Source organism: Falco biarmicus, chromosome 4 (genome assembly GCF_023638135.1).
Source record: "Falco biarmicus isolate bFalBia1 chromosome 4, bFalBia1.pri, whole genome shotgun sequence".
Classification (NCBI taxonomy): Eukaryota; Metazoa; Chordata; class Aves; order Falconiformes; family Falconidae; genus Falco; species Falco biarmicus.
The window spans coordinates 24658924-24679901 of NC_079291.1; the positions used below are offsets into that span (position 1 = coordinate 24658924).

The 20978-nt window shown below is 39.5% G+C and overlaps 1 protein-coding gene across 2 annotated transcripts in view; it reads right to left on the minus strand.

The window, feature by feature from the left end:
• Window positions 1-20978, minus strand: part of ADCY1 (adenylate cyclase 1) — a 154328-nt gene that overhangs the window by 23503 nt on the left and 109847 nt on the right. For both annotated transcript variants that reach the window (XR_008821554.1, XM_056336916.1), the window contains exons 9-14: window positions 17567-17761; window positions 16290-16387; window positions 12966-13050; window positions 8939-9028; window positions 5814-6070; window positions 5023-5149 (exon numbers count right to left, since the gene is read on the minus strand). Coding sequence is in view for 1 of the 2 variants with exons in the window: in XM_056336916.1 (XP_056192891.1) it covers window positions 5023-5149; window positions 5814-6070; window positions 8939-9028; window positions 12966-13050; window positions 16290-16387; window positions 17567-17761 (852 nt within the window). In the remaining variant the exon portion in view is untranslated. The remainder of the gene's footprint in view (window positions 1-5022; window positions 5150-5813; window positions 6071-8938; window positions 9029-12965; window positions 13051-16289; window positions 16388-17566; window positions 17762-20978) is intronic.

The window sequence follows — 20978 nt, forward strand, 5'->3', positions numbered from 1 at the left end:
TCATATATGCAACGCCTCAGGGGCTGCCTGGGGAAAGAGGGAAGATCTCCTTATGCCTCTTGCCAGGGAAGATATAGAGTGAAGGTGTGGTAAAAAAAGACTTGGTCATGTTCATCAGTGAGGACTCTAAAACCGTCCCATCATATGGCTCTATGGGGAGTAAAGTAAATTGATTACTGGCACTTTCTGGACATTTTCACAGCTTCCTGCCTTCTGCCCTTCAGGCAGAAACAATGAAAACTGTCTCCTCCTTGTGACTCATGAACTCTTAGTGCCTACGCTTTGAGAAGCTGAGATAAAAGGATGTGTAGGCATCAGCCTTTCCCAGGCAAAACAGACACTGAGAAGGGAGAAGGAGTATTTGGGGCTGGCAAAAGAAGATTAAAATAGCACAGAACCCAGGTATTTACATTCCTGGTGGAAATATTACCTAGACAGCTAAAAAGCATCCGAACCTTTGTCTATTTGCCCCTATTCCTGTTGGTTAATTAATGAAAGCTGCCAGCATGGTATTTATGCAATAGCTGCTGGCTCAAAAAACCACGGCAGATTATATGGAAAATAAACAAGAAAGAAAATACATAGGCATGAGCAACATAATTTTTCACATTCTGCTTTTTGCTTCTACCTGTTTGGTATTCGTAGCAGCTAGGTCATTTTGCAAACCTTAACTGCATTTGTAGAACTGCAGTATTTAAAAGTAGGCTTTGTTTTTGCTTTGGACTTGATAAAATTTAAAATCTTTGGTACTACAGCTTTTGGCATCAATGTGGTTAACAGCTATCCCATTTTACAAAGCTACACAGCATCCTAGAACATTTATGATGCTGGGAAGTGGTTACACATCCTCTGTTCAGGATGTGGTTTGAGCTGTTGTATCACCTGAGCTACCAGGTGACTGTTTAGTAAGCATAAAATTGCTGTAGCAATGTCACTGACTGAAGAGTTATCACATGAAAATCCACAGTTTTAACGTTCAGCTAAAGAGAAGCCGGGCAGCAGTGCCACAGAAACCTCGCCTTCGTACCTGAAGGTGGCACTAAAACCACAGGGAAGAACAGACCCATCACTGCTGCTGTAGGGCCAGATGTTTAAGAGCAAGTGCAAGCACACCTGGCAAGCCTTACCTACCAGCTGTGAAATACATATTCCTTGCAAGGGTAACAGATTAACAAAGTCAGTGGAATGCTATTCTCATATTCCCTAAAGAATGCGACTATCAGTCATGTCATCGTATTATTCTTACTTGCCCCCGCCCAGAGAAATTCTGGGTGAGTGAGCAACTCCATTTTTTGGGCAGCTTTAGCTTTGTCTTGAATTTATCACTTCTATTTATGTGTCCATTCCGCTCTCCACAACTCCCCCCCCCCCCCCCCCCCCCGTGTTGTTGAATAATCTGCATAAGGCAAAATTGGCTATCAGTCACAAATAAGTAAAATGCTCCTATATTCACTACGCACAGGTATTGTCATATGCGGCACACAGAGCTACACAGCCAAGTTATGTGGAAAATGAAATTTGCCTCCCACTGCCAGTTAACAAAAACCAAGCAACCAACAGATATTTCCTGGTACTGTGATATTCAGAAAGGTTAAATTTGTCACAGAAAAAAACCCAAACAAAACCAACTAGCAAAATCAACGACAGCAGTAAATAGAATTATGACTGATTTAACAACCTATTATCAATCTGGAAAACGTATGTTTCCCACAGGATGTACACAAATCATACTGTACTATGTCCACTCTGGTACCTTAACCTAAATGCATGGAAGTTAGGTTAGCTTTTCTTGAAACTGTATCATTTTTCTAAATCAGTTTTTCTTGCTTGAAATCTGCTTTTCCTCAAAACACATCTTTTTCCTGATACAGCAGACAAAATCTACGGAAGCGGGTTTTTCTCAGACCTTAGAATAGACCACTGAGCATCCTTCTATATATTCTTATTAATAATGGTATCAATTGCAGGATACTTTCAGTGTTTAAAATATCATTTAGTTAGTACTAGACTGTTTGCTGTTCAGGATGGAGTAAATGAAAATATCTGTGAAATCCTTTTTATTGCAGCTTATGCCAGAAATGGTTTTATTCATCTGAGAACATTTTTACAGGATTAGTCCCACAATGAGCCTTACTAAAAGTATGCAAACAAAGTGCTCACAGCTTCCAGAATAGCCCTGAACGTGAAATTCTCCCATTCGTAAGCCAACAACTGAGAAGCTTCCTAAAAATACATGTTGTACCATGTTGGCACATCTTCACACAGCAGCAGCTGGCTGCTGGGAGATGCGGGTCTCCAGCTCTAGCAGCAGTTCATGCAATTCAGTGTTTGGACAAAGAACCAGCACTCTGCTCTGCAAAACAGGAGAAAATCCCCACAGTCCCCCTGCACTAAGCCAGTATTTCTAAAAGTTCTGCTACCGAGTTAAGCTGACACGGTCCATTGGTAGGTAGCACTGTGGCGGTGGAGGAACATAGCCAAGAATGCTGTTTAACTGTGTGCAGGGCTCCTGCCACCCAGCAGCTAGGGAAAACTCTTGCACAGCAAGGTGGTTTTTACCCTTGTCTTCTCTTAAAGACTGTTCAACAACCAGGAGGTTGGAGTTTGCTAACTATTGAAAGGCAGTTTTACCATACAGATATTTCCAACTGTCTTCCCAGAGCTTTTAATAGCCAGATTTCCACTGTGCCAAAGAGCCTAATAAGTACAAGAGATTTTTTTTTTAACATCCATTTGAAGAGGTAAGCACCTCTTTCATCTTCAGCTTCTTTCATCACAACGGTACTTCTGCATGTTATGTTAATTAGTGCTTGTATTCAAAATCATTTACACCCGACACACGGAGTGGAAACCAGGAGACACACAGAGTGGAAACCAGAACAATGTTCCTTCAAACGTGTTATCCATAATTATTTGTCATACAGGGAATAGATCTTCCATGTGGAGAACAACAAGGGTATATGCCCCAATCATCAAAGAGGCTAAGCATCTATGCAGTATATTGATTTCAAAGAACAGTAGTTACGTTGATCCCTAATTTCTGAATTTTCTACCGACATTGATTTTTTTTTCCTTTGTGATTATTGTCATGCAAATCTCACAGACAAGATGGTACCATGTAAGCACCTCATTTGCAGTTGAAAAGATCTGAAAATGCTTTTCATCTGAGAAGGTCAAATGCCACTTTTTAAAATGGGACCTCAAGATGTTGCTGGACATTACTGAAATTTGATCCGCACCCATATGTCTTAACTCCCTTTATTGTCCTTTGGAGTAATGCCCAATGATTTTAACAATAGTGGTAGGTGACCAGGTCTTTCTGTAAAATCTGGGCCCAAGAAAACAGAAAAAGTTTGTATTTCTTCCTTTCCTACTGTCCGGTTCTGCTCTTTCAGCAGACAAGCAACCCATTAGTTTCCCATACTTGACTTTTTAAAACTAATCGATTGCTAATTAAAAGCCAACTTAAAACTAAGAACCTTTAAGCAGTACATTCCTTAGGGATGCAATATTCACCGTGCAAGTCACAGTAGCTGAAATGACGAAAAGCATTTAAGATGCTGGAACTCACTCTTGACCTGTTACCAGGACAGCAAAGCAGTGTCTTCCTGCTTGCTGCTTGATTTCATGGCTAGGAATAACGTACAGATGTCTCATATTCATGGATCATATGGCACTCACCTCCCTCCACCATGTGCCAACCTATATGAGGCTAGCGGCTATACAGCTAGTCGTGTGCTGCTTTCAGTTTCAAAGTCAAGGGATATTTTTTTCCCCACATAAAACCTGTGTTTGGCACCACTGGTGGAAGCCATTATCAGTCCGTCCAAAACAAACTCCTGAGGTTGACAGGCACAGCACCTATCAATACTGCAGGTCATAGGGCAAAAATTAAATGAAGTGATCACAGGTTGTTGACTTAGTTGAACAGCACAGAGTCCACAGAAGTTATAGAACAAGATAAACTTAAATCATGAAGGAGGTGGACATGGTCTTATACATCAAGACAAACAAAACAAAATCCCAACAGAGCTTAACTGTTTGGTAGAAAACCTTTAAAAGTAGAAGCTAATAGAGCAAAGTCATTCCTGATTTCTCCATTCTTGGTAACACAGTAGAGCCAGGGTTGTGTTTAACCCACGTGTTCCAGTCTTCATCTTACATCTAAAAGCAAGTCCTGTGGCAATTTACACAGTTCTTTTAACAACACGGTCAGCAGGGTGTAGGTGAGGACTGGATGTGTGTGACCTCCGTGAGCTACAAGAGTGTCAGGATGTAAGATTTATCAAAAAGGCAACTTCTAAATTCCACCAAAACAAACTTACATCTTTTTCAACCTTCTCCTTCCCTCAGGGGCCAGTGTGAAACATTTTGGAGGTGGGACTAGGACTGCTGAGAGGTGTGACAGGGGGTAGACATTTCCTGATGCTTATGACTAATATGATTTTTATAGGTTTAGCTGTGATTATGATAGTTAGGAAATATATTTACAAAAAAAGTCTGTGCACTTGGCATGTAAATATATTTTCAGCCTTCCTTTGGGAAAGAGTTCCATAGTTTCATTGCATGATAAGGGTATAAATATTTCCTTTCATCAGTTTTATTTACCTCTTTTCAGTTTACCTGAACGTCAACTTGTTTTCACCCCTTTTTGTATTGTAAGATGAAAAAACCCCTTGGATTTAATTTCTTTATCTCAAGTTTATACTGCTAACAGTTGATTTCCCGTGTCTGAAATTCTCTCTGTTCATAATGCATCTTAGATATACATATATTGCCTCATTAATGAGGTGCTGTTATGGAACAACGACAAACAAAATCACTTCTCCAGAGCAGATGAATTTTATATAGGTCTGTGGAGAGAAAGCTCTTAACAATTTTACTATAAACCCCAACAGTCGTGAAAAACATTTTAAGTGTCTTAGTTCAACTAAATTGTTCTGAAAATATTCACAAGCCAATTCAAAAGCTGGACATCATTTTGTGTGCACGGATACTAGAAAGAAAAGTCCTGTGACTGACCTGCACAGCCCAGAGGTAGTCCAGACGCAGCTTCAAGTCCACCTGCCTGGAATGTAGTGCCAAAGCACAAGAAAACAGCAAAATGGCTAGTATTGGTTCATAGCCACGCATATAAAAGGAGCCACCCCTTAAAAATAAAAGGAAAGTCAGTGGGTTATTCCACATTTTCTAATACCTGACTCTGCATACTTTTAATATGAAATCTTTAGTTTGGAACATGCGGGTGCCCCCTAAGCTAGCCTTTTTCTGAAGGGGCTCGTACAGGCAGTGAGATGGGTGACAGTAAATCTGATCACTGCATCACACAACATTGAAAACTTTGAAGATTTTATAATGCTATACGTTATTGCAATGTGTGGGCATGCTTTTAATTATATATATATAATAATATATATACAGAAACACTCGAAAGCTCAAAAGATTGAATGAAACTGGCATTGGCTTCTGAGATAAGGAAATGAAGGTTTTAACTGTGTTTTTCATATTGTAATTAGGCTGCAGTGTGCTCAGCTGAGGTGGGCTAGCATAAAACTACAGAATAATGGGGCAGCCGTTGCTAGTTCCCAAAAGCCGATCCTCTGCTGATGGATTCTACTAGATCCTGTAGTTGCTGGGGAGAGGACGGCTGAAACATTTGTCACACTCTACCCAGTGTGCAGCCCTAAGGGCACTGAGTGCTAGAGGGCAATGCACAGAGAAGCAGTCTACCTACATCAGGTATCTATATATGACATATATATGTGACTATCTATACAGGAATACCCACAGCTTTAACCTTGCAAGATACCTACCCCACTGCTTTTCTGTAGCCACTGAGTTCCAGGATAACTATGTATAAAATTGTAACAAAAAGCAGGAGAATCATTTTTGGCAAGGAAGATACACGTAGAAATATTGCCAAAGTGAGAGTCCCCACTACACAGGAAAGGAAAGCATAGTGGGCTGTGTCACATGGAAGTTCATTCATTGTTTTATTTGTTCCACCGGGAGAAATGATAACTATTGAACTGCTGGAATTGGTATTCCAAACCCAAGGCATACAGCCAACCTAGAAAAGACAGAAGAGTTGAGAAGGGGAGAAAGTTAAATATGAAATAAACAGACATGCAGCTGCTCTGGGGGCTGACTGTAGTTCCTTTCTAACTGGGAAAATATGGCTGTGGAGTTCCCATCCAGTTCACTGCCCTGATCAAATCTCTCTCCTTTTCCTCTAACGCTTTACTCAGTTTAGGAGGGAGACACTGTTCATTAGATGCCCGAAGGCCAACCAATTAATGCCTGGACTTAGCTGAAGAGTTTCCGTCTCGACGCTCAAACCCAAGAGATTCCCAGGTCAGCATATTCCTGCAAAATTAAGGAACTTGAGTAAATATTTTATGTGGCCATGAGGGTGAGAAAGGTTCTTGCACAGAGCACAGGAAGAAATATGTTTTTTTATTGGCTGTAAAAGGTATCAATTTCAATTAATCAAATATACTGTATTAATCTTTGACTGAAAAGCTGAACATGAATAGTCTCTTTTCTCCACCTCAGAGCTACTGCTGCTATCACATATGATTCAAATACAAGGCCTCATCTTTAATTATCCCTGCCATTTCAGTCATCTGAGGAGTTCCATTTCCTCCCTAGACAGGAAAATAAAAAAATTTTTTAGTGCATTTCTTACGGGAAATTTGAGGAAATTTAAGCTGCTTCTTCTGAAGGCAGTGTCACATACTCATCTCAGAGCTGTTACCCAAGGAAGAGGGGAATTTCTGGCAAATAGTGCAGGTCCCTAGAGCTCCAGTTTTAATTGCACTCCAACCTTCACCCCTTACAAAGGGAGAGGATAAGCGTTAGTATAAATGGGAGAGTGGGATGGTAGTGTGAAATTGATTTTAATGCGCACTGCCACATAAGCCCTGCCCTGTACTTAAGCTTCCCTTTTGAAGTGTATTATTAGACCTTCTTATTTCATCCTAACCACTGATAATGAAATTTTATAGCATGCTGTAAAATAACTGACAACCTGAAAGGTGATTAAGCAATACATTTTACAGGGGGTCGTAGTCATTTAAAAAGATGAGACATAACAGATAAAATGTGAGTTAAACTCGTAATGGCTAACGTTATGAAATGAAATGAGAAGGAGAGAAGTGAAAAATCCATTTAATGTGATTTTGTTCAATATCCTTAAAAATGCTGTTCATACTAAACTCAGCTGAAAACATAGGTGGGCGTTAGGCTTCACAAATGATGGGAGTTCCATCCAGGAAAACCCCACCTGCCCTACAACTGAGAGTAAAACCTCAACTCCTATCTCCTCTGCTGGCTGAGGATTCTAGAGGCATTACTTTGCAATAATACTAATAATCACTACTGATAGAACATCCCCCCTAAGCATTTGAATGGTTACAGGCTTCAGTAAAGGATAAAGTTGTGTTTGTGACCTAGTCCAAGCTATCACTGTATGATCATTGCGTCGCTGGAGGGCAGGACTGCCCAGTTCTGATCTACCTTCTTCCACCGATGTCCAACATTGTCTTAGGCCTTCTGAAGTCTGTTTCTCATTTTCACCATCTTTAAGTGGCAATGATGGTGCTTGTTTCATTTGGGCAAAGTGAGTGTCAGATCTATGGAGGCTGATCCACAAAGGTTCCAGCTATCCTGATATTCATCCCAGTGCTGAAGTCAGGTACACAGAGCTCACTGTGATGCTAGCTAGCCTGGAGGCACTGCACATCTTTATGCATTTTAGGCTTACATGCACATTAGGAACCACATATATGCCTGTGTGCTATTAGGGCTGTGTGTTACTCACACAGCTGCTGCTCAGGAATTCCCAGAAATGTCTGAATATCAGTAATTCTTGGCACCTCTCGGGACATTGGAACTCGCAGACAAGGAATCCTCTGCCCATTCAGTTCTTGGGTATCAGTGTAGTAGACATTCTCAGGGCAGGTCCAGGGATGAGCGAATATGCAAAATAAAAAAAACAAGGCGCTTGGCATCTCAGTTAGTGCTGTGACCTGCACGTGAAATCACTTGTCTTCCCATTGGCCAGGACACATTGCCCAAATCCCGCAGAGAGGCATGATTTGAGACATCTGCCTCCTCAGCATTTCAAATTGTGTTTAGTGTCCTATTTTTTGTGTGGATTCTTTCCTTTGGGTACCCTAACATGTTTAATTCATTAGCATTACCAGCCAAAATGCCAAAATTGAGTGCTAGGAATTTGACAAGGCAACCGAATGCCAAATATTTAGGTGGAAGTTTAAATCCCAAATGACATTCAAGGAATTAGCTGCTAATCTACAGCAAAAGAAGCTAAATTTTCAGAAGTATTGAGCAAGTTCACTTCATATAAGGAATCACATTAGATGTGAATGGATCGTTTAAGTAGCGCAGTGAAAGTATGTCTTCTTGTTACACAGTACTGTCCGTATTTTAAGATCTTGTCATCTTTTCTGATCTTCCTGGACTAAAAATATCCGCCTGTTATTATACAGAACTATGTCCTATAAGTTGCCACATAGAAATAAGTAATGTTGTTGGACATTACGTCTTGTCTGTCACAAAACATCATCCAATGAACTAGTGAGCAAGTTGAACCTTTAAAAATAGCATTCCCATAGAGTACATGGCATCAGCAGACTATGCGATACTAAGGTTTGATGTAAAAACTTCTATAGGTGTTGACTAGGTATTTGTGTAATTTCCCAATAGCTTTGTCGTGACTAAATCAGCACCCTCAGGGCAGTGGAAGTTCAAATGATAGCAAAGGGCTTTAATGTGGAAGAAACATGCTCTGCAAGTATGAATTATAGCAAGAGCAGGAATTCACCAGATGAGAATACGGTGTGTGTGTAACCGATCCGTACCAGGTTGTTCTTTAAACAGAATGCCAAATTAAGTGGTACTTGATTTAAATACTCACCACACATCCTTGAGCCACGGAGTATATTAAGATCACAATAAAAATACACAAAATGGTACGAATTTGTATAGTCAGGCACCCTGGAAAACACTAAGGAAGAAAAAGAAAGATTTATAGATAAAGACTTAAAATATCTTTTAAGTGGGGTTGTTATTTTTCAGTAGTCTACACAAAGAAGTGAATAAGGGATACAGAAATTTTGCCTGCACTGCAAATTATGAGACAAGCATGCAGTTAGTATTGTGTACATGTGTTTTAACGGTAATTGCATTTTGGGGGGTAACAAAATGAAATTACTATTATTGTGCATTATTTCTCACTATAATTAAAACTCTTTGAACGGTTAGGAGGATGTCTGCTTATAATGCAAAGAATAAATTAGGATGGCATTTGGTTTTGTTCTCATGGGGAAAATACCCAAAACATCTTTTGCCTTGCAAATTATCAGCTACAAATAGTGATCCAAGTGAACATACTGTGGCAGCATGGAATTTTGGAGTGGTATTTGTGTCTTTTGCTATAACAGTCACGGTAAATGCCAGGGTAGTTTCAATTATCAGGACTCATTAAAAATATTGAAATTGTCAGAGCAGAAAGAGCAGTAGAGAACAAAAATGTCTGGTGGAACGGAATCTTATGAATCTCTTTCTCATCTCCATTTTTACCGTGATTCCCTCACTGTGAAGTGTGAAGTGCTTGTTGCTGTGAGCATATATGAAGCCAGTGACAAAAGGTGAGAGAGGAAGGATACGTCTGTCAGGCTCTGGTACTTTTGCTTGTTTCAGTCATACTGATCTACTCTGGTTTCAGGGTACGCTGCTTTCCTTCTCCTACTCTTGCATTAAGAGTGTTTGGGGCATCTATTATCTCCTGGATCCACAATAAGTCTTTTAGACCACAGGACCATATTCCAGTGACTTCAGGGGGCAAGAATCAACTCCAGAAAACAAGCAGATTTGAAGTGGAAACAATCCTGCACCCCTTAAAAGGAGTGGGCTCAAACTTATGAAGGCTGGATTTGACTGAAGATCAAACAGAGCAAGCAAACACTCAATTTTTGGATGAAAGTCACCAGTCCTGACGAAAAGCTGTTCACTTCATGGGTATTATCAAACATCAAAAGCATAGCTTCTAGCAGGCAGCAAAGTACCTATAGAGAGGGGTTCTGTGGCCTTGGCACAACAGAAAACATGCATTGAAACACCTCCTCTTCCTTCCACATATGCAGAGACATTTCCCCTGTACGTGTGACCATGAATTAAAAGCCCGAGATAGTCATAGGTAGATCAACTTAATCTCATGTGAAACATGAGAATACAGCAATTACAGAAAAAATAAAAAAATGTGCCTCATCTACAAATATATTCTGGCTTCAGTATGGATTAAGTCCATGTAAATGTAGGTGGGGAACAACCAACATAATATCTATGGTAGATTTATATTACGAACCTGAGTTAATTGGCTCCACCAGAAAGTTTTAACTATTAGTCAGTATCAGTAAAATATATTGTGATACCTGAAGTATATCACCTTTAGCAAAACAGTGAGCATATTGTAGAAAAAACCCCCTCAAATTACAAGAATCTCACATTAAAAAGCTGTGTCCCAAGGGAGGGGATATAGCAGTGTCCAAAATGGTACTACGAAAAAAGAGAAAGACTATTTCTGCATTTTTTTGTTACTATCACACAGTTCAGGTTGAAAGGGACCTCAAGGGACCCAAAAGTACTGTCTCCTTGACGTCCAGGACCATTTTTTCAGAGCTGGCCAGTCCCCAGCCTGTGTCACTGCACGGGGTTCTGCCTTCCGAGGGCTTTGCATTTACCCACGCTGTATTTCATAAGGCTCCTGTTGGCCCGTTCTGCCAACCTGTCCAGGTCCCCCTCAACGGTCATTCTGCCGCCACAGTGGCTGTTCCCCAGAAATTGCAGTCACCTGAAAACTTGACATGAGTATACTCCACGTCCTTCTCCAAGTCGTTGATACAAATGCTTATATAGGACAGGACAAACTCCTGTGGTACCCCACTTGTTACTTTCTATTACTCGCAAAGTACAACCAGAAACTGCTATGCTCTGCATGTGATCATTTTTTTACCCATCAAGTTGTCCATCCAGCTATACCATAATCCTACGCACATATGAGGTGGGACATGTGTTTTTATCCATATAAATAAAATAAAATAAAAAAAAATTGTTTGAAGGATATATACATATATAAATATATATATAATCCATTAATTCAGTATGCAACCAAATAAGATATCTACTGCTTGTTAAAGAGAGAGTCCCTGTAGTTCAAACAGAAAGCTGTATGGTTCATAGTGACAAAGCAAAATGCAGATACAAAGACAATATGTCCTGACACATTGCACAGGCTGTTTTCTGTGTGTGTGTGTGTGGTACATATATGGTCTAAGTGTTGACATGCTAGGCTATTGGGTTAAAAAGAAAAATAAACATTTAAAAAGTTGTGAGATGTCTTTACTCAAACTCTGAGTGACACTTAAAAGGCTTATGCTTCTGACTTTTGGCCATTCTAAGATTGCATCTACTCTTTTATGATAGCATAGCATTTTGGGCTTCATTTTCTTTGTTTTCTCTTCTTTGTGGAATTTCTATTAACTAAATAAGTACTGTCAGATCCCCCAAATGCTAGGTAACTGGTACAGTAAAACATTATTATAGTGGGTTTATGAGTGAGGGATTTGATGCTAAAACATGGAGAAACTGAGTCACTTGTCCAGTATAGAATAGCAAATAAGTGCCAGGAGATTGATTAAAATAGAGGAATGACTGGTTTACAATTCTATACTCATTATACATAGCATATTCATTATCTTTTATGTATCATATAAGACAGATTTTCACCACAAAATTTCAAATTACAATATTCTGCGTTTTTATATTTCTTTATTTTTCTAATGCTGTATCTGATCCTGTAAGGTATTGAATCTCTAGAGGAGCCTGGAATAAATTCAAATTCTGTTGACTGCCAAAACAGCTGGAACAAATCTCAAGTTTGCACTAGCCCCAGGGAAATGGCATAATAAACAGCAATTTCCTACAAACTTCATCTGTGTTTCTACTGTCTGCAGACAGAACAACAGATTATAAACTACTGTGCCTTCATGAAACAAAACAGGTCATCAAAATCACTCCCAAATAATTGTGTAAGTGTATAAATAAAGATCTGATCTGTACCAGATACTCTGCTAATACACTGTTTATGTTTTCATGAAAACAATTACTTTCCTCCTGCCAAAGGGCATTTCTTCTTAAGCAAAAATTAGTGTGTGCTCATCAGCAAAGCTGATTAACTGTGTAGGTGTTTTCTCCTGATGTTTGAAAAGACTGAATTTAGATTAAGCCACCACAGATTTCTTTTATCAGAAAATTAGCCTGTAAATGCTTTATTCTGATCTGGCAGACCTAATTGTCTCCTACAACAACCAAATGTCCTTCTGCATCGTTACTGTTCTGCAAATGTAATGCAGGAGAATTAATCATTACTAAAAGTTCTAAAAAGACCAAGGGTTGTGTGTGCAAAATATTGTGCTTTTACCATCAAAACAGCTGCTGCTTTGGCAGGAAAAGTCTTGGAAAATAGAGAGGAAGTTAGTAGTACTTTACACCCAGATACCAGTTAGAATGGAAAGGAGAACTAGTGTGCTCCGTAGTCAGAAAGGAGGAAAAGTCAGGTTTAAAGCAGCTATCTGAACACTGGAATGATTCAGTATCGAGTGGCAGGCACTCAGGGAAGATGCAACAAGAAAGACAAGAAGCGTGGCATGAATGGCACTGATCGCTGCACTGCTGTAGCAATTACTCATGTAAAAAGTCTACTTTCAGGTGAACCATCTCTGCTTTTGAAGCGCCTAATACATTACTTAGCAATGAGCTTGAAAAGCACATAGATTTTAGACTCCATGAAGCTGTGAAGCATGTGCCGATGGCTTCATATTCTAAGGGACAAACAAAGCATAGCTACCAAAAGGAAGAATAGTCAAAAAATCTTAATCACTTACTTGTACTCGTGTGACATGTAGGTACATAATACAAGCCACTAGGAAGCATATGCAGAACACCAGGAGAACAAGAACTACGGTACTCCTAGAATCCAAACACAATAGAAGTAAAGCAATGAGACTCAGCAGCAGATGAAAACAAACAGCACAGGAGTCCTTCTTGGAGTGGTATTTTGGATGAATGGTGGAGGATTTCTCCCTCACCCTTGTAACACTAACCATCGCAGAAGAAATCTCTCAACAAAATGCACTGCTCTCAAGCACGAGAAACTAGCAAATGCTCTTGTACGCGGTGCCCACTATGACCTCAGCAAGGAGATCAAAGCACCTCAAAAATTGAACCGTATGGTGTGTCAGGAGACACACTTTCTAGTTGTAGGCTAATGCAGAGTATTCAGCATGATGACTCTAGTAAGTAGAGTGTGTAGCCCAATTACTTGGCCTTTGCAGCTGTGTAACAGTTACCAGATGCTTTTCCCTTCTCATCTCTCCTTTTCAGAGATTCGGAAATCAGAGGTCAGTCCACTCAGTCACTTGTCAAGTCAAATAAAACCAGATCAGACTGTGCTCCCTTCTTCTAACAAAACAGAGCAACTCCTTCCTTTTGAGTCTTCCTCAATGGTTAGAAAAATCTTAGGTTTCACAAAGATGCTGTAATAATTATTTTAATTCTTAACCTACTCTCTCCTGATCTTTCAAAATAGGCTTGTTCTTCATGAGAAGAGGCGCAGGCCAAGCATTATCTCCTCCAGAAAACCTGTGTTACTGAAAAAGTACCTCATGGATGTCAGCAAGCCGGCAAAAATTAGTCCACCAGTGCTGATACTTTGATTTATGCTCAGGGACAGCCTGCCCCCAAGCCAGCCACAGAGCCAGGGCCATATGACAGCAGCACAACATGACCTTCACACCTTCTTTTCCAGTCTGGTGAGAACAACCCAGCCAGTTCAGAAGATGTGAGCCATGGCTGCAGGCACATATAATGTATCTGTGCCCTTGACCATCACTGGGAAAAGATTGCTTATAAAGGGTTTCTAACAGTAGAAGAGAAGGGTGCACTTCTGCTGTAGAATTTCACAGTATTTGACTTCAAGTTAATGAACAATTCCCACCAATACACAAACAGGGAAAATTCTGTGCAATGGTATGTATATATAGAACGGGAAGGTGACTCTAGATGCTGCCTGTGGATTCTGAATGCAAGTATTAATAGATAGCTGGCTCTCCTGTGCTTTTAGAGAATTGGCTTGTATTCAGCATGGTAGTATGCTAGCAAAAAAGCATGGAGAACATGACTGCAACAGCGTCTTTTAAGGCAGCAACAGCCAACTGACACTAGTGCTGAGTGGGACCCTGACAGAGATTTGGGTTGGCACCAGTAACAAAGGGCAACATTGTTTTTTAAAAATAAACACAATGTAAGACATCAGAAGGGTTCATCACTAGGGCTTTTAGCGGCTACACTGCATGTGTGCCACCATAATTGGACAGCTGAGGTTGACAGGAACATAGCCTTACTTTCACCAGCTCCATGTGGGGATATAAAATATTACTTTAGCTGAGGAGCTGTTTTACTCAGATGATCATAGGAATTCTGAGAATGTCAAGCCCGTTGCTTTCCGTGTATTTATGCAGCAACTGGCTTACTTAGAGTATTTTCTTGTCTCTAGATTTTGAACCTCTTCCTTGGAATATTGTCAACCTCCTTGAGACATGTCAAACACTATTAGTTATCACTTATCCCATTATAGTAACACATTACACTTGTCTTGGCTTTTGCATTCTCTTGTCATACTTATAAGTACTTTGGCAATCTGAAGAGCAACTTAAAGCTCCAAGTTCTGTGGAGAGGGAAAATTTTCCAATGCTCTTGAAGTTTTAGTCTAGCTCATGGCTGCACCTCTGTCACAGCAACGGAAGAGCCCAAGAAGAACAGTAATTACTGTATTTCTTTGTATGAAGAATTCATTGTATGAAGCCACCACCAACAGACAGTGGAAGAGAGAACTTAAGACCATTTAGTGGGTGGCTCTTTTAACGAACTCAGTGATGAACCCCTCCATCTTCATGAACTTCAGTGGTCATGATCCACCGCAGCTTGTGTGTCTATCAGATCAGAGCTTACACTGAACCTCTGTCCAGCTGGTTTTTAAGTGACTGCACTTTTTGGAAAGCTTACCCACTACCGTACCATAGGATTCTTAGAAATTCATTCCACTTTCAGCTACACTAATCCTTGTTGTCTCTCCTTGTTCTAAATTGCCATCCATATACTGCACGTGGGCTTTACTTCAGAAGTAGGCGAAAGTGTTTTCAGCTGTGCTATTAACTAGTCAGCAAAGGTTGTTAGTTTGGAAATCAGATTATTTTTGTAAATTACTTTGAATCCTGCAGATGAAAGGTATTATATAACACATTTAAATGATGATGATCATTATTTCAGTAAAAAAGGTGTTCCTGAAACTTTCAAATCGAAATAATAGAATACAGGTATTATTCTGACTGGGGATTTCTGAACAGAAAAGACCAGAATTTAAAATTGGATCTTTCAACTGTGTCCTTTTCTGTTCCCACTGAACCCCTAATAATTAGTAAAAGTGAATGAAGCTTCTTGTTAAATGTTTTGATATTCTCATCTGAAAAAGGTTATTGGTAATAAGTTTTATACCCTGGACACACTTATATCTACTTACTGTAACACCTAGATTTGAAAGTGAAGTGTGATTATTTTTTTTATTTAGAAAACATTCACACAGGAATGTTCATATAAAATTGACAAAAACTGAAGTCATCACGAGACTATATCATTTAACAATAAGCATCAGACACCACCAAACACATGACAAATATTCGGTTATGTCTGTTTTAATGCAGCCACAGTCTGACCGCAGCTCATGTGGGAATGGCTGAATTATGCACTGAGCAGTCTGTGATAGTATTGGTGCCAAAACCCTCAATGCAGGCTATAAATCTGGGCTGAAAAGCTGGATGGATACTTCAATACTTAGTTCCCATTAAGGTCTGTATAGTTTTATCTACATTGCTGTCAGTACCTGAAGTACTCTGTCCAAAGCCAGCACAAAGAGAAAGAACGGGGAAGAAATAGCTTTAAATAAGATTGCAGAATGATTGCAGATTGTGGCTCCTTTGGGCAAATGGAAGAGATAACAGTTAGGCTGAGGTTATCCCAACAGACAATCTCCTTTCTGGGAGGATACCGACCTGGGTGCTAATTTCCGTTCCAAAGACATTGATGTTTTGACTTGTGCAGGACGCTTGGAAGATATTCCCCTTTGATTTATAATGACAAACCCAGAAACTTACTGTGGTATTATTAGAAGGTAGACAAGGCCAAATAAGGCAGCTAGAATTAGTGAGAGAACTACAGCACTGGTGAAGTACTCATCCTGAAGCTGGTGGTACTGTTAAAGAAAGGAAGAAATGAAGACGGTGAGCATTTCATACACACCCAGCCACCCAGTCCTGTCCATTTGCAGTAAGAAAGAATTATAGCCTAAAATATAACAAGCCTCTACCCATTTTACAAACATACAAATAATCATTGCTTAATTCACACCAAAAAAAAGAAAAAGATGAGGCAACTCTACACAACATTTTGCTTGACAGCCCAGCTTCCCCTGTTGGCCCAGATGTTTAGTTTTCACCCTGTAACTAGTCAAATCTGGGTTAAGCTCAGACTAAGTTTTGGAGCAAAAAGGGTTTTGAAGCAGAAGCAGGTGGCACTCCCCCCTCTCTGCTAACTCATCACAAAAAAAAAAGGCCAAACCAACTCAGAACAGGACACTCGTGGGTGAGCTGGAGGCAGCTGCTAATGAGACCGACGGGTTCAGTTTTGAGCAGTTACTGTCCCTCATTCCACCAAGCCACAGTCCTTGCAACGGAACACTTCAGGGGTGGAAATACACGAGTGTTTTCTCAGAAAGATCCAAATTTCAATCTCATTTACACCAAAAGACTTTCCTATCTTGAAAGAAGACAATCCCAATTAAATAATAAATCACTGTGGAAACTTGAATTCAAAAGTTAATGTTTAAGACCTTAAAAAACCTGAGTGCAACATGGCACACAGCCATCCGACTCGGAACAGTAATGACATGAAATCCTAAGACGACAAAGTGACTTACAGTGGAAAAATAAATGCTACTGCCAAATTAGTCCAAAATCATATCACTTTTGCTTTTTCAAACACATAAACTAAAGCCAAAGGCCTCCCCACACACACACCTTGATTAATTTGTCTTTACAAATAAAAGCCGTACAAGGTGGGAACAAACAGCTCTGCTCAGATGATATACACAGGTTGGGCCATTTGGAGAAGCAAAAGTAAGGCCAAAACACAGGGTGTGTATTTTTATGGGGGAGGCTCTTGATGAGTTGAAAGATAGTGATATTTATTTTCATACCCAGGTGTTTCCACAGGAGGTGGAGATCATGCCTCCCTCTTAACTGAGAGACAGTCTAGAGGATTATTTAAAGATAGTGAGTAGAATTTAAATATTGTCTACAGACAAACAAAACCCCAATGCTAGTAAGCTCATGGTCATTGAAACCAGTAAAAACAATTAAATAAAACCCCTTACTTTATTTTCACGCTCGATTTGCTTATATTTCAGGGTAATGAAGTTCAAGTCAGCCATCTCAGACTCAGTTTGCCGGGCCTCTATCAAACGGCTGATGTATCTGTTTACTCGAGTTCCTGGAGTGTTGTATACAACGTTGGTAGAAAAAGAGGAACGATTCCTGAGTTTTTCAGAGGCTGTCCTTAATGCTCTCCTCTGCAGCACAGGTGAAGAAAGAAGCACAGATTTTAACAACACTGAAATTTTTCATTGCTGTTCATATTATCTCAAGTTCACAGCCAGGATGAGGAATTCATTAAGCAAAGCAACTACAAAACACAAAGATGTGATCTCTGTGTGATCGGGATCTTTTAAGAACTCCTTAGCTGAAAACCCGATCTCATTAAAACCAACGAGAAAAGCCTCACTGCATTCCAGGATTTCAATCCTCATCTGCAGAAATTCTCTTCACATACTGCCCTGACCTTTCTCTGCCACTGAGGAAATAATCAGTTTGATCCCAGTCAGTGTGACTTCACCTAGAAAAATAGAATTTTTTTTGTTGATGGAAGATGCAGAGCTCTAGGCATCCTGAAGACCTGATAACCACACTCAGCATGATACAAGAAAAGTCCTACTGTCCAAAGCTGTCTAGGTAACAGTATATATGTTGAAAAGACAATTTTCCATAATCTCTTGCACCATGACCATGTGTGACTTCAGAGGGTCTGAAATCTCACGTCCCTATCTTTAACGTACCCAAGAGGCTCTCTTGTAAAGACATCTTGTGTGCACCTTAAGTGCACTTGCGGATCCAAACAGAGCAATAAATAATCAGAGCTAACCCCTGCCTCACTGGGGTTAATTCCTCCGCAGCTGAGATAGCGCAGCTGACAAGATGATCACTCAGAGCCCTTCGCAGTGCAAAAGATTTATCACAGAGCATATCTGAAAAGGATGTTAGATTATCTGTCTCCCTTTTCACACCGAGCGCTCAGAAGACAGTGAGCAGCATCTCAGCCACAGAGGCAACCTTCAGGCAAGGGCACTGTCATCTAAACCCTTGTGGCTAGATATGCACTAGCATGCTGGCCCGTGCCTTCAGAAAATACTCTTGTAGATGCCGTGTTCTTAAAATGCAGAGTCATAAAGATGTAGGCCAACCCTGTGAAAGAAAAACCAGCCACCTAATGGTCAGCACATTGAGCAGCAAGAGACATCAGTTGAATATCCTTTCCACCGCAAAAGGGGTCAAGTCTTACTTCCCAGAAGAGTTTTGACAACCAGGCTCAAGCAAGTTGTGCTATTTCTATACAGTTAAAAGAATTTTTTAAATATTTTTTTTTTAATCTACCATTTGCAGAGTTCAGGAAGAGAATTCAAAGCACTATGAAGCAACAAGTCTGCCCAGGGCTAAGAACAACATCAGTAGAGTCTGTCAGCAAGTTGCTACAAAAGCACACAAAATTTCTCTCTTCAGATCAGTCGGTACCTAAGAGCCCACTTTTTAAAGGCTCTGCTACAAAATATCCTTTAAAACCAGATGATAAAAAGAGGTGTTGATCGCTATCTAAGTAATTCTGCAGGAAGGGCAGTTTCCCATCTTAATCCACAAGAAGTAGTTCTCATGAGATTCTCATCAGTGAACAGTAGACTACAGCAGTTCCTTAGCTTACATAGTTTATGTTATAGCTATAATATAATGCTGACTGATACCTTCGTTTTCCGATTTTCCGACCATAAAGAAGCATGGACCTTAGCAAAGATAAAAACACTTTCCAAGTCCTGTTTTGCTGGCTTTGTAAGTAAAAAGCAAGTCTTACCAGGATTAAACAATTATCATATCAGGCTACTTGAAACATTTTTCTTCAAACTATCAGGTCCCATTACTTTAAGTTGCCTGTGGTGTAAGAACTAATTGTTTCAACATGAAAAATAATCTCGTGGACATACATGGATTAGAGCTTTCAAATCTGGTCTTCTGTTAGCCATAACAGAAAACTCAGACTGCCAGCCAGACAACTGTTCTAAATGTTTCTGATCAGAGATAAATTTGCTCTCTTGCAGAAGACATTTGTCCCACAAGTTTGTAGGGAAACAGTGTTTTCAGGAATATTATCAGGGATATACAGTTTTCCTCTTCATAAAGATAAACAACAATTAGCTACAGTTATATTCTTGTTTAAGGTGCAGCAGAAAGGACATCTTTGGGGATTTTTTTATAATCCAAATTTAAGCCTATAGCATAATAATAGGGGTGAGCAAAGCAGCTTTAAAAATCCAAACCAAAATGCTGCTTTGCTTTAAAATCTGGAATGAGGGTAGACGATAGGAGTTATCTTGATATAGGAAATAAATATTACCTATTCTGCCATTTTGAACTAGTGTTAAAGTGACTGTGCTTAATCAAAATAGCTGATGCTCACATATAATTATTTTCACTAGGTTTCTTATTTTCAGTAGACTTACATTACATCTTATATGTTCACCAAGATCCACTGTTTATATTTCTCAGAAATTAAATAAATAAATACATGCTAAAATGATGTGCTGGCTTTAAAGCCTTTATAGCCATAGGTTATTTTACATGATTTGAGGACTGATATCTCTAAAGAAACCCTACAGTGCAACACAGTGCATTTATATTAAAATCATAAATAATGTTCCATGATAAATGTTATGTATTAGGTACAAAGCCTCAGAACAACCGTTCATTTAAAGACAGCATTGTGGAACTTCACTGCAAATCTTCCGACATGAGAAAGTTTTCATCAGACACTGAGCAAACCCATACTGGGATTTTCTGCATTTACTACCATTCATATACATAAATATATACAAGACACATTGTAAAGTATTGCATATGTTTCCAAGAAATGTGTGGGTTACTTTTTTAAAATACTCAAAAAACAGTACTAATGCACAATTGGAAGGCTTTGTACATGGCCAATTTCAAAACCAAATCTGGAGTCTCTGAGAGTCTTTACTGAGACTGTGTTTTAAAGGAACTAACAGACTTTTGTCCCCTTTTCCTGCAGAAGAAACACAAGCACATGTAAAATCCAAAAATTAAAAGTTAGAATACTTTCTGAAAGTAAGATTTAGACTGAATATTTAATGCATGTACATTATATCTATATCTATAAAAGATAGATAAATAAATAAATAAATAAAAAGGTGGAGCAATCGGTCAATAAGAATTACCGATGCCAAAGCGTGTATGCCCTGCTTTGGAGTACTGGTGGAGTGACCTATGTAATATTGCCACCTGCTGGCAAAGAAAATGGAATAAGGAATTCTTCAAACGTTTTTTCTCCATAAATTTCTGGGTACATCCACACACAGAAAAGGAAATAAACCAGGCTATTAATATGTAAAGCAGCTATAAGTTATGGCATTACAAGCCAGTCAAGCAAGCCGTATTTGTATTGCA